This window comes from Saccostrea cucullata, unplaced genomic scaffold (genome assembly GCF_032062105.1).
Source record: "Saccostrea cucullata isolate Sc308-1 unplaced genomic scaffold, CSIRO_AGI_Scuc_v1 ctg15596, whole genome shotgun sequence".
NCBI classification, from domain to species: Eukaryota; Metazoa; Mollusca; class Bivalvia; order Ostreida; family Ostreidae; genus Saccostrea; species Saccostrea cuccullata.
The window spans coordinates 1-13,308 of NW_026941681.1; the positions used below are offsets into that span (position 1 = coordinate 1).

At 32.0% G+C, this 13,308-nt stretch overlaps 1 protein-coding gene across 1 annotated transcript; it reads left to right on the top strand.

Annotated features, from left to right (window-relative positions):
• Positions 1-10,415: 10,415 nt before the first annotated feature.
• Positions 10,416-13,295, top strand: LOC134258237 (uncharacterized). Its single transcript, XM_062740773.1, has 5 exons — positions 10,416-10,448; positions 11,183-11,248; positions 11,507-11,584; positions 11,843-11,920; positions 13,161-13,295. Exons 1-5 carry the CDS (start codon positions 10,424-10,426, stop codon positions 13,220-13,222), a joined length of 309 nt encoding a protein of 102 aa, XP_062596757.1. The 5' UTR covers positions 10,416-10,423; the 3' UTR covers positions 13,223-13,295.
• The last annotated feature ends 13 nt before the right edge of the window (positions 13,296-13,308 follow it).

The following is a 13,308-nucleotide window of genomic DNA, read 5'->3' on the forward strand; positions in this document are numbered from 1 at the left end:
AACTTTGACATTTTGAAAAACGTTGACGAAAACTTTGACATTTTGAAAAACTTTTACGAAAACTTTGACAGTTTGAAAAACTTTGGTGAAAACTTTGACGTTTTAAAAATTTAGGCGAAATCTTTGACCAAAAGAAACCTTTGGCGAAATCTTTGACACTTAAGAAAAAACATAGAAGAAAACTTTGACACTTTGAAAATATTTTATCGAAATCTTTGATACATTGAAAAAAAATATCATAAACTTTGACACTTTGGAAAACTTTGGCTAAAACTTTGACACTTTGAAAAATTTTAGCGAAAACTCTGACAGTTTGAATAACATTAGCGAAAACTTTGACACTCTGAAAAACTTTGGTGAAAACGTTGACACTTAGATTTACAATAGTTAGCTATTGTATTATTTTGCTAGGGAATTGAAAACATTAAAAAAGAAATTTATAAAAAATAAGTTAAGATTGTGTCCATGTCCCTTTTACCTGAAGGTTCGAAAGTTTTAACACATTGTAAATAATCTCTGAGAATAAAGTTCATTTTCAGTTCTGTTCAATATTTTCACATTTTTCAAATACCTCTATTGGAGAGAGTTTATATTATCACATATTAAATTTTTTTTGGCAAGATATAAAGTGAAATATACAATATTATTACATATATGTATATTGCTTTTTTTTTCGACTTTTACATTATGGGTCGATATTATTGTGGGTTTGGTTAAAGTTTTAATTGAAAATTAGAAATATTGTATCCAATTATTTTTATTTTGTAAGATTTAAATAATAATCAAAAAATTGTATACCAGTAATAGAGATACAAGACAGATTGATAACCTCAAACCTTTTGCAAATAAAAAAAACAAGTTTCCGTGTTTTTCTTTACCTAGGTTAAATACATTAATATGATCTTCCAAAACATAATTTTTCAATAAAGAAGCTAGTTTTAAAGACGATTACACAATTTGTAGTGATTTGTTGAATCTCGACTATGTTGTGAGTATGATTTAAAAATCAAAACTCAGGCGCAAGTTTTGTTTAAATTTTGAAGACTTTTACGTTCCACATCTGTTTTATAAATAAAAAATGATGTTCAATTTTTTGCTGATCGTTTGATTTGTTTTGATTAGGAATTAAAAACATTAAAATTTATTTTTAAAAAAATATGTTATAATTATTTCCTGTCCCTCTATTCTAAAGGTTTAAAATTGTTTAAACATTTCCGATTAGCTCTGACAGTGATCATTTTCAGTTTTTTATTCAATACTTTAAATATTTTTCAACTTAAAATAACTGTATTGGAGCGAGTAAACATTATGACATTTTAACAACTTTTTATTGTGTGCTATAAAATAAACATATACAGTGTGTAATTATAAAAAGGTACATTGGTTACTTCGACTTATACAATATGAGTCGATATCATTGATTTGGGTTTTTTTTCTTTGATTTAACAAAGAAAATTATAAATATGTTTGTACAAATATTTTTTTATTGCCTATTTTTAATGATGAGCAGGAATTTGACTCTCAGTAGTAGATATACAAGACAGATTTAGAACCATGAACCTTTGTCAAGTACACAGGGTACGCTCCATGTTATTGTTTACATAGGTTTAATATTTTCAATAGTTTTTTTCAAAGCAGATTTTCTCGATAAAGAAGTTAATTCTTATTATGATTACACAGTTTCTATTGAAATGATGAATCTTTTAATATCATAAGTATAATATTTTCTACAAGAACAAGGCACAAGTCCTGCTTATATCTTGATGACTTGTACGTCGTGAATCTCCTTTACAAATCAACAAATGTTTTTCAAATTTTTGTTGATCATTTGATTAGCTTGAATTAGGAGCTGTAAGCATTAAAATTCATTGTTAAAAGAAATAGGTGATATTTTCTCTTAAAACTGAAGTTTTGAAGAATTTATTCACACTGACAATATTTTCCAAGGACTGAATGAATGTCATTTTCCGTTTCGTGTCAATAATTTTCAAATTAAAAAATCTGTATTATCACATTTTTAACAAATATTTGGCATGCTATAGAATAAACAGGTATATGTTTTATTATTTATATTGCTTGTTTTGACTTTTACAATATGGGTTGAAATCATGTTTCTTTTAAAGTGACAAAGAAAATTAATAGTGTTTTGTGTTCAATAATTTTTTCCTTTATTTTCTCTATGTCACGAATAAAATATAAATAATCAAGGTATGTTTTTGAATTTGTACTTAAAAGACCAGAAGCTTCTATCCACAACATTTCTTTCATTGCACAGTTTCAAGTAGAAGTTGTATGCAGCATTAATAGACTTTGGTTTTGTTAGTTTAACAACATGTAAGATTTCAAGTTCCAATCCTTGCCAGCGGCCTCGAAATCCAGCTGCACAGTGTTTTCTTGGTACCTTTTGAATATTCTCTCTCTGAATTTCATTAACTGGTAAATCATCAGGGTTAGGGTTCATATCTTCGAATCTTTCGACCTCTCCTGAACTGTCTTCATTCTCAGAGTCATCATTAAGTTTTTCAGATCTCTCATACATTACTTCAGGCTTAGATATCAAATACGGAAGATGATCATGCAACTTCATCACTGTAAGATGAGGGAAAATTTGCAGTCTAAATGTGGAAAGAATTTCATGTTTCTGAAGGGTATTTGTCAAATTTGGGAGTTTCTTGTGGATCTTCAAATGATGTTTTTGGAAATTTTCGTAGGAAACATACCAGTTATTTTGCATCAAACCTATGCATGACACATAGGTACAAATTTCTGTCAATAACTGAATGTTGAAATGTTCTTCCATCAAATTGCAAAGAATCTCCGAAATCCATGGAAAGGAAAAATTATTGTCATTTGCAATATCTCGGAATTTTGAAGAATGAACTAATCCTTCTGATTCTAGAGAATGGATAACAAGATTAGTGACTTCTATGCTTTTGTCAGTAGAAATTTGGCCAGATTGTTCATATAGAATTTTCAAATACCCATTTCCTCTCCAAGCTATTTTAGGATTTCTATTCCCGTCATAAAATGATAGATCTGGGAAGTATATAATATCTAAACTTTGAAATCCCTTTATCAAAACATCTGTAGTATTTCTACCCTCTTCTTCTATCAATTCTAAGACACGCTTAAATACATATGGGTGCTTATATTGTAGTTTGTTGCAAAGTTTATTGCATAAGTCCAACAAGGTGATGGACCCAGAAAATCTCCCCCCTCCTGGGAAAGTTTTACCTCTCATGTTTGCTAAAAGAGAGTGACCACAATTTGCTATTCTGTAAGGATCAGCCATAATGTCTTGAATTAAGATTAAGACAGCTCTCTTGCCAATTACTACTTCGCCACTTTTCAAAACGTCAGAAAAATTGAATATTCGTCGAATTCTGTTTTCTTCTATTTTGGATAGTTTTATAAACTTCAGTGGAGGGGTACTTCTATTGTTTAATGCACTTACTTCACTATTTTCAAGACATAGGAATCCATTTTCCCAAGTAAGTGATCTGTCAGGAGAGGATCCCCCCGGTCCAAGATTTGACGCAAAAATATTGTCAAGTACTGAGTTTGGTTTTCCTCTCCAGAATTTTTCATTGGCAACTTCGTATTGATATGCTTTCCAAACATCAAAAAAACCACCTTTGTTTTTTTTCTCTTCGAACAAAGTGAATAATGTCTGATGAATATGCTTTGGTATACTGCATATAAAAGTAGAAAAAGTCAGTTGGGGATCTAGTGATGATGTTTTGTTCGAAAATGGCACCAAGAGCGGGTACTTTGCAATTAGATTTTGTAGCACAGAACAATCGATAAAGTCTTTAGCGATAATGGTTTTTGAACTGTTCTGTTGCATGGCAACTATTTCAACCCTAGCGTTGATCTTGACCAGTTTAAGGCAGTTTTCTTCACATATATCTAAGTACTCTTTGCTTTTTTTCTCTAAACTTTTTAGTATTTCTTTATGAAGAATACCTGTAGAAACTATGCATCCAAACGTTGGATGAATATACGATACACTCAGATGTGGAGTGTCGGCATAGAATTGGACAAAATGTAAGACATGAGGAGGGTTACAAATTTGTCGTAGTTCTTGAGTAATGTCAAGTATTCTTCCGTCTAAGTTTGTCTGGAAGTTTGCACAGGAACTCAAAGTGAGTGCTGTAGTAAATGTCCCACGCTCACCGACAATATCTTGTAGTCCAAATCTTGACCATAATAAATGTTGATCAAAGAACTTGGATGAAATGGTTATGGCAGCATGAATAGAAATAGTAGCTTTGTTCACATCAAATGCTTTTACGATGATTTCATCCGAAGTATCATGTTGACCTAATTGAAAAGCTAATACTGTCACCTCAAATTCCTCTTTATGCAGCGTTATTTGAAGTGCTTCATCCAAAAGACGTAACACAAGAATCCTGTCGTCTGGTAACACTCTCCATTTCCGGATATTTTTAATTGAATTTTTCTTAAATGTACCTCTAGATATATCCACTGGCGACAAGGATTGAATACACTTCGAAAAATTATTTCGGAACGAATCGTAAAAATCGTATTGATATTTTTGAAGAAGTGATTCATTCACATGTGTGAAATGTGTGCGTTGAGGTTTTGGTAATAGGGCGAGATGAAATTCAAAACCATCACCTTCAAACATTTTTGTACTCACACTCCATCTTAAACATTCAAGCCCCTTCCTAGAAAAACTGGCTAGAGGCAAATGCTTCCTGACAATGTTATAGACTTTAATAAGACTAAATTTCTCTCTTGGTAGAATTCCTAAATACGTGAATGAAGCTGAAATATCTGAAAATCGTTCTAAAGTTGCCACTATACCGTCCACATCAAAATCGAAGTCATACCACAAGGTTTGAGTGACACGTGGAATCGTACAATCTCTTATTCTAATTGGTTCAGTTCTGGTAAGTATGTTAGCTGGATTCAAACCAAACTTGATGACTTCTTCGGTATTTTCCTTACCTGTCGTGATGTATGCTGATTCGACCTCGTTGTCAGTCATTTCAATGTCCTCCAACTTTACGTTTTACATAACGATTAAATGGAATGTGCACGTGATAAACATGATGAGGTTAGGGTTAGGGTTAGGTTTAGGGTTAGGGTTACAGATTAGCGTCTTCATCAGCGTTGGAGGAATGGTTAGCAGGTTAGGTTAACGGCAGGGCTAGAGAAGTCAATTATTTTGATAAAGGTGAGGTGTTAGACTATTGTGATATCAGTAATAACCTCTTGGTAAAAAAAATCAAATTATTGTAGCAGCATAAGATGTGTTTATTTAAGGTAAAGACATAGGTGAGCGTACCTTAACTGCAAGTTCAAGCGCAACTGTAACTTTAATCTTATTCTTAATTTTAGTCTTTATTCTAACCTTAACCTTAAGACAAACTTGACCTTAACTTGATCTAAAAATTCAATATGAACGTTGAACTTAAATGGAAATGTAATAAAAATTTTAATATATCCCTTACCCTTAACTTTAGTCTTAAACTTAACCTTTATACAAACCTTAAACTTCATCTTAATCATACGCAAAACCAAAAATTCAAAACATTAACCTAATCTTAATCTTAACCTGAATCTGAATCTTAACTTTCACCTTAACCTTAATCTTGAACTTAACTTTAACCTTAAATCTGATCATAAGATTATACCGAAGTTTGAGGCTGTATAGCTAAATATATCGTTACATAATGTCTTTCAGGTTGAGGTTGGATGTTTAATTTGCTGTTCATTTTTAAGTAGAGCACACAAGGGTTTAGAATGTATTCAAATCAGGTGAGTTCTGGAAAATATATTTATGCCAATGTGTGTGTGAGTGTGTGTGTGTGTGTGTGTGTTTGTTGGTTGTGTTTTTAATAAATGTATATAGTTTGTCGCTAGAGATCGAAAAGAAGGTGAAAATGTAGAATTGAAGTTGTAGTAAGGTCAATATAAACCAGTGCATTTTCAAGGTCAGAAATAAATTACATGGTTTAAACTGTGTTTCAGTTGAAAATGGAATGTGACACAAACGCAGGAAAAGAGAACGGTAACTATATTTACTCATTAAATTAAGTTAAAAACATATCATTTTTAAAGGAGAAAGTATTTAATTTTCAAGGTGCATAATTCAATTAATTATATTTTCAACAGAATATGTTACAATATCTGAGCTGGACAATATTATTACCAAAGAGATAACCTCATTGAGGAATCTGGTGATGGAAAACACTAGAGTGATGATTATGGAAGAAATGAAAGTATTGAAAGAGGACGTCTTCAGGGAAATTAGCAATGAGTTTTTTATCCAGGACAAAATAAAAGAAGAAATCAAGATGACCGTTTTACTGAAAGTCAAATCGTTTGAATATGAAATGACACAGAAAGTGGCTTTCTTCACAGATCATTTACTAGGTCGGGGTTGGGACCGATTATGGAGAACTCCTAAAGATGAATCTCTGGGCTCTACATTTCTGAAAGAAATTCTAGACAGGCATATTTCTCAGTGCAAGCTCGTTTTAATTCGTCCTTCAAACACTGCAAGAGCTCATTCAACCTTAAGAAGGTATCCAAGAAGACGCGTAGCTAAAAAAGAATCTGATGTCCTTGATTTGATTGATGATTCCAATTTCATGGTGAAATATATTAATGATGAGATAGGTAAAAAATTAAAAAAAACTGTTAAATTCTATACACTGAGTATAGATAATAGCATCAATGATACATTTTGATTGTTGATATTACAGGAAATGGTGTATTTGCAAGGAGGAAGTTCTCTAAAGGTGAACCTTTGCTTGAATACAAGGGGAAATTGAGGGAAGGTCCATTCCTTGAAGACGAGGATGATACCTATTTTTTTGAATTTAATTTCAATGGCAAATTGAAGATGTGAGTAGTTTTTAATCATTTTAAGAGCAGAATGTCTTCTTTTTCTTTCATTTAAATTTAAAAGAAACGATCGCTCCGGAGTCATCTCGTCAAAAGTTGAAAATCGATGATTAATTATTTTAGGGGCTTATCATTTGTTTGGATATATAGAGGAATTCACAAGGAAGGAAATGTTACAGTAAAAAAATAATAATTTAATTTCGTATAACAAGAATAATTCCCTTCCGCTCCCTAACCCCTCTTTTTTATCATACATTTTGGTTAATGTTTATTAGCTTATTTTTATATAGGGTTAGGGTTAGGGTATAGGGGGTTTTACGAAGATCGCTCCGGAGTCATCTCGTCAATGTCAAATTTTGTCACGTGATTTCAGTAGGCGTGGTTATTGTTTTTTTTATCTTAATACTTTGTGTAGCAAAGTATCAAAGTTTATTTTGTTATTTCCATCATACACTTTGGCTCAGTAGGTAGAGCAGCGGACTTCAGATTAAGGGGTGCCGAGTTCGATTCCCGATGGAATCGTTCATTTTATAGCTCAATTTATTTTTTCTAAAGTTGAAAATCGATGATTAATTACTGATCTATTCGAGTCAAGTATTATTACATATTTAGGTTTTATACCTTTTTGTCCAAATCTTGCTTGGAAATCATTTGTTTGGATATATAGAGAAATCATTGAATTCACAAGGAAGGAAATGTTACAGTAAAAAAATAATAATTTAATTTCGTATAACAAGAATAATTCCCTTCCGCTCCCTAACCCCTCTTTTTTATCATACATTTTGGTACAACTCTTACTCTAAAGAATGTTTATTAGCTTATTGATTCAGCTTTGACTCTTTGTTACGGGTAGGGTTAGGGTTAGGGTTAGGGTTAGGGTTAGGGTTAGGGTTAGGGTTAGTGTTAGGGTTAGGGTTAGGGTTATCTCGTCAATGTCAAATTTTGGTGATTTTAGGTTTTTTTTATCTTAATACTTTGTGTAGCAAAGTATCAAAGTTTATTTTGTTATTTCCATCATACACTTTGGGTTAGAGCAGGGTTAGGGTTATGGGTTCATTTTATAGTAAAGTTGAAAAGATCTATTCGAGTCAAGGGTTTATACCTTTTTGTCCAAAGAAATCGCTCCGGAGTCATCTCGTCAATGTCAAATTTTGTCACGTGATTTCAGTAGGCGTGGTTATTGTTTTTTTTATCTTAATACTTTGTGTAGCAAAGTATCAAAGTTTATTTTGTTATTTCCATCATACACTTTGGCTCAGTAGGTAGAGCAGCGGACTTCAGATTAAGGGGTGCCGAGTTCGATTCCCGATGGAATCGTTCATTTTATAGCTCAATTTATTTTTTCTAAAGTTGAAAATCGATGATTAATTACTGATCTATTCGAGTCAAGTATTATTACATATTTAGGTTTTATACCTTTTTGTCCAAATCTTGCTTGGAAATCATTTGTTTGGATATATAGAGAAATCATTGAATTCACAAGGAAGGAAATGTTACAGTAAAAAAATAATAATTTAATTTCGTATAACAAGAATAATTCCCTTCCGCTCCCTAACCCCTCTTTTTTATCATACATTTTGGTACAACTCTTACTCTAAAGAATGTTTATTAGCTTATTGATTCAGCTTTGACTCTTTGTTACGGTTAGGGTTAGGGTTAGGGTTAGGGTTAGGGTTAGGGTTAGGGTTAGGGTATAGGGGGTTTTACGAAGATCGCTCCGGAGTCATCTCGTCAATGTCAAATTTTGTCACGTGATTTCAGTAGGCGTGGTTATTGTTTTTTTTATCTTAATACTTTGTGTAGCAAAGTATCAAAGTTTATTTTGTTATTTCCATCATACACTTTGGCTCAGTAGGTAGAGCAGCGGACTTCAGATTAAGGGGTGCCGAGTTCGATTCCCGATGGAATCGTTCATTTTATAGCTCAATTTATTTTTTCTAAAGTTGAAAATCGATGATTAATTACTGATCTATTCGAGTCAAGTATTATTACATATTTAGGTTTTATACCTTTTTGTCCAAATCTTGCTTGGAAATCATTTGTTTGGATATATAGAGAAATCATTGAATTCACAAGGAAGGAAATGTTACAGTAAAAAAATAATAATTTAATTTCGTATAACAAGAATAATTCCCTTCCGCTCCCTAACCCCTCTTTTTTATCATACATTTTGGTACAACTCTTACTCTAAAGAATGTTTATTAGCTTATTGATTCAGCTTTGACTCTTTGTTAGGGTTAGGGTTAGGGTTAGGGTTAGGGTTAGGGTTAGGGTTAGGGTTAGGGTTAGGGTATAGGGGGTTTTACGAAGATCGCTCCGGAGTCATCTCGTCAATGTCAAATTTTGTCACGTGATTTCAGTAGGCGTGGTTATTGTTTTTTTTATCTTAATACTTTGTGTAGCAAAGTATCAAAGTTTATTTTGTTATTTCCATCATACACTTTGGCTCAGTAGGTAGAGCAGCGGACTTCAGATTAAGGGGTGCCGAGTTCGATTCCCGATGGAATCGTTCATTTTATAGCTCAATTTATTTTTTCTAAAGTTGAAAATCGATGATTAATTACTGATCTATTCGAGTCAAGTATTATTACATATTTAGGTTTTATACCTTTTTGTCCAAATCTTGCTTGGAAATCATTTGTTTGGATATATAGAGAAATCATTGAATTCACAAGGAAGGAAATGTTACAGTAAAAAAATAATAATTTAATTTCGTATAACAAGAATAATTCCCTTCCGCTCCCTAACCCCTCTTTTTTATCATACATTTTGGTACAACTCTTACTCTAAAGAATGTTTATTAGCTTATTGATTCAGCTTTGACTCTTTGTTAGGGTTAGGGTTAGGGTTAGGGTTAGGGTTAGGGTTAGGGTTAGGGTTAGGGTTAGGGTTAGGGTTAGGGTTAGGGTATAGGGGGTTTTACGAAGATCGCTCCGGAGTCATCTCGTCAATGTCAAATTTTGTCACGTGATTTCAGTAGGCGTGGTTATTGTTTTTTTTATCTTAATACTTTGTGTAGCAAAGTATCAAAGTTTATTTTGTTATTTCCATCATACACTTTGGCTCAGTAGGTAGAGCAGCGGACTTCAGATTAAGGGGTGCCGAGTTCGATTCCCGATGGAATCGTTCATTTTATAGCTCAATTTATTTTTTCTAAAGTTGAAAATCGATGATTAATTACTGATCTATTCGAGTCAAGTATTATTACATATTTAGGTTTTATACCTTTTTGTCCAAATCTTGCTTGGAAATCATTTGTTTGGATATATAGAGAAATCATTGAATTCACAAGGAAGGAAATGTTACAGTAAAAAAATAATAATTTAATTTCGTATAACAAGAATAATTCCCTTCCGCTCCCTAACCCCTCTTTTTTATCATACATTTTGGTACAACTCTTACTCTAAAGAATGTTTATTAGCTTATTGATTCAGCTTTGACTCTTTGTTACGGGTATTTTTTTTCATAGAGAGTTTTAAAACCTTTACGTCAGTTCTATTTTTATTATCACGTGCATACTTGTACGTTTAAAGACAATAGGAAGATGTCAAAGAAAATCAAAGAATCCGGTAAGTGGAATAGAGGAAAAGGAATCTTTTCTTAATGCTTGAGATTTAAATATTTTCTGAGAATAAAACAAACTTCAATATGTGGATGAAAAATGACCGAGTTAATAAGAAATAAAGTAGTTTTTACGATTATCAAAATTTGAGATATAGATAAGAGAAAATGACTTTAGTTGAAGATATAAGTAATACCGTATTGAATACCACAGTGAATACCCTGATCTGAAGTGTAAAAATTGCGTTATGAAACAAGCAAATAGATAAATATCTTCTCTTGACCCGATAATATGAATCATGAAATATTGACTTTGTCCATGAAGGGAATTTATTGGAATAAACAATTCTTTTGAAAACGTCTGTACGTCAACTGTATTTAACTGAAAATTAATTCACAATATATATATATTTGTGGTAAAAACTCTTTGATTTCTTTTAAATCTCAAGTCATACTTTGTATGTGATCTTAGTACCAAACTGAAATCTTTACATAAACCATTATATCAAATGATCCCTAACTCTAACCTTAACCTTAATCTTAACCTCAATCCTAACCTCAATCTATTTACCCATTAAATCTCACTGAAAGAACAGAATAATGTAAGCACACACAGATTACTTCATGAGATTTTAATACAATGAAGATCCAAAACAAATAATATCTTCACTTAGAAAAATAAGTAAGTAATAAGAATGAGGAAGATTTCAAGTTAAACTATATAACTATATTTAATTAATAGATGAATCTCGACTCTCTAAACCTGGAAAAGAGGAGATGAAAGGAAAGCAAGTAAAGAAGATAGAAGGTATATCCAAAGTTATCAACAATAAGTTATCATACTTTATGAATTCTGTTTAATTTCATTCAAAAAACAAGAAGCAATGAGGAAGTTGGTAGGATGATAAAACTCCAATTAGAGTTTTCGATTTGGTTTCGGTTTAAAATTTATTCAAGGAAATTAATGTAAAGAATATCGTTTGTACTATATTCATGGCGTAAATATAATTTACTGATTCTCATGCTTGATAAATGATTTCTTCAAAAGAACAAATGAAATTTACAGATCCTGTCTCATCCACAAGTGGAATGGAGCAAGAAAAAGGAGAGGACTTTAAAGGAAAGCAAGAAAGAAAGATTGAAGGTAGACCAAAGCTTATCAACAATAAGTTATCAAACTATATGAATTCTTATAATTTCATTCAAAAGACAACAACCAATGTTGTAGGTGGTAGGATGATAAAACTCCAAATTAAAGGTTAAGTTTTGGGTTCAGTTAAAACTGGATGCGATGAAACTAATATAAATTAAAATTATTGAACTTTATTCATGGTGAAAATATAACTGACTGTTTCCAATGCTTGATGAATGGATTCTTCTAAAGAACAATTAAAATTTTTAGATCCTGTCTCGAGCACAAGTGAAATGGAACAAGGGAAAGAAGAGAAATTGGAATTAAAGCAAGACAGAAAGAATGAAGGTAGACCAAAAATATAAATTTAATTTCAACAAGCAGTGTTGTAGTTGGTAGGATAAAAAATCTTCAAATAAGAGAATTAGGTTTGGTTTTGGAAGCAGTTTATGAGCTCACCTGAACTGAAATCTTTAGTGAGCTTTTCTGATCACATCTTGTCCGACATCCGTCTGTCCATCTGTCAGTCTGTATGTCCCTCTGTCTGTCCGTTAGTCTGTAAACTTTTTACATTTTCATCGTCTTCTCAAGAACTTTTGGGCCAACTTCATTAAAACTTGCCACAAAAACTGTTTTAGTTAAGGGGTTCAAATTTGTTCAAATGAAGAGTTAGGCCCCCTTCAAAAGGGACATAATAATGAATAAGTAAAACTCAAAAGCCATGTTTGTTCATATTTTTATGGAATTATCATCAGGTAGTGTATCTTGAAGTTTATAGAAATTATTACCCACAAGGGTAGGGCGGGGCCACAATGACTGACCATTGTTTTAAAAAGAAATATATAGGACAATTCTATAATTAACTTCCCTAAATTAAAAAATCCATGATTGGTCTTATTTTTTGGAAGCATCCTCAGTTAGTATAGATTCAAGTTCAAATCATTACACGACACCCGGGGCTTGGCAGCGTCCACAAAGACCGAGCAGTTTCACATTGAAATATGTATGAAAAATGTATTAAAAACTAAAGACTAGCAATGGCACGATTGATCATATTTTTAGGGAAGCATTCTCAGTAAGTGTAGATTCAAATTCGTTTCAACCACCGGTGGTTGGGCAGGGTCACACTAGCTGACCAAAGTTAAACATAGAAATATATGATAAAATTCTTTAAATATTTTGTCTAGAATAGCAAAGATGTAATTGGTCTTTCATATATTGATATGGAAGAAGTTTAGACAATTTAACAAGGTTTGTGCAAATCATTCCTTCTCCCATTTAAATAATGGTTTAGACTTTTCAATAATAACTAATATTTTCTTTCATGCTAGCCACAGTGCGAATGTGAGCAATGTGGCCCACGAACCTCTTGTATTAGATGCAATGATATTGATTTAGAAAAAAATTGAACTAAATTGAAATTCATAGCGAAAATGTTATTGACTGATTTCCATGCTTGATGAATGGTTTCTAAGTGGAATGTAAAAACGTTTTTAAGCTACTTTTATTTATCTTAATATCTCCTTTAAACTGAAAAGATAAAAAGAGAATAAGAACTCTTAGGTAAAATATTTAAAATGTTTTACAGATACCCCAGTGAGACAGAATATATGTATGGAGGATGATGAAATCCCTTCAAGTCAACGATGAAAACACCGATATCGTATGTTTAACGAAGCGAAGAAGTTAAGAAAACGAAAACATAGCTTCGTCAGGAAAAATGGGTTTCAATTAAA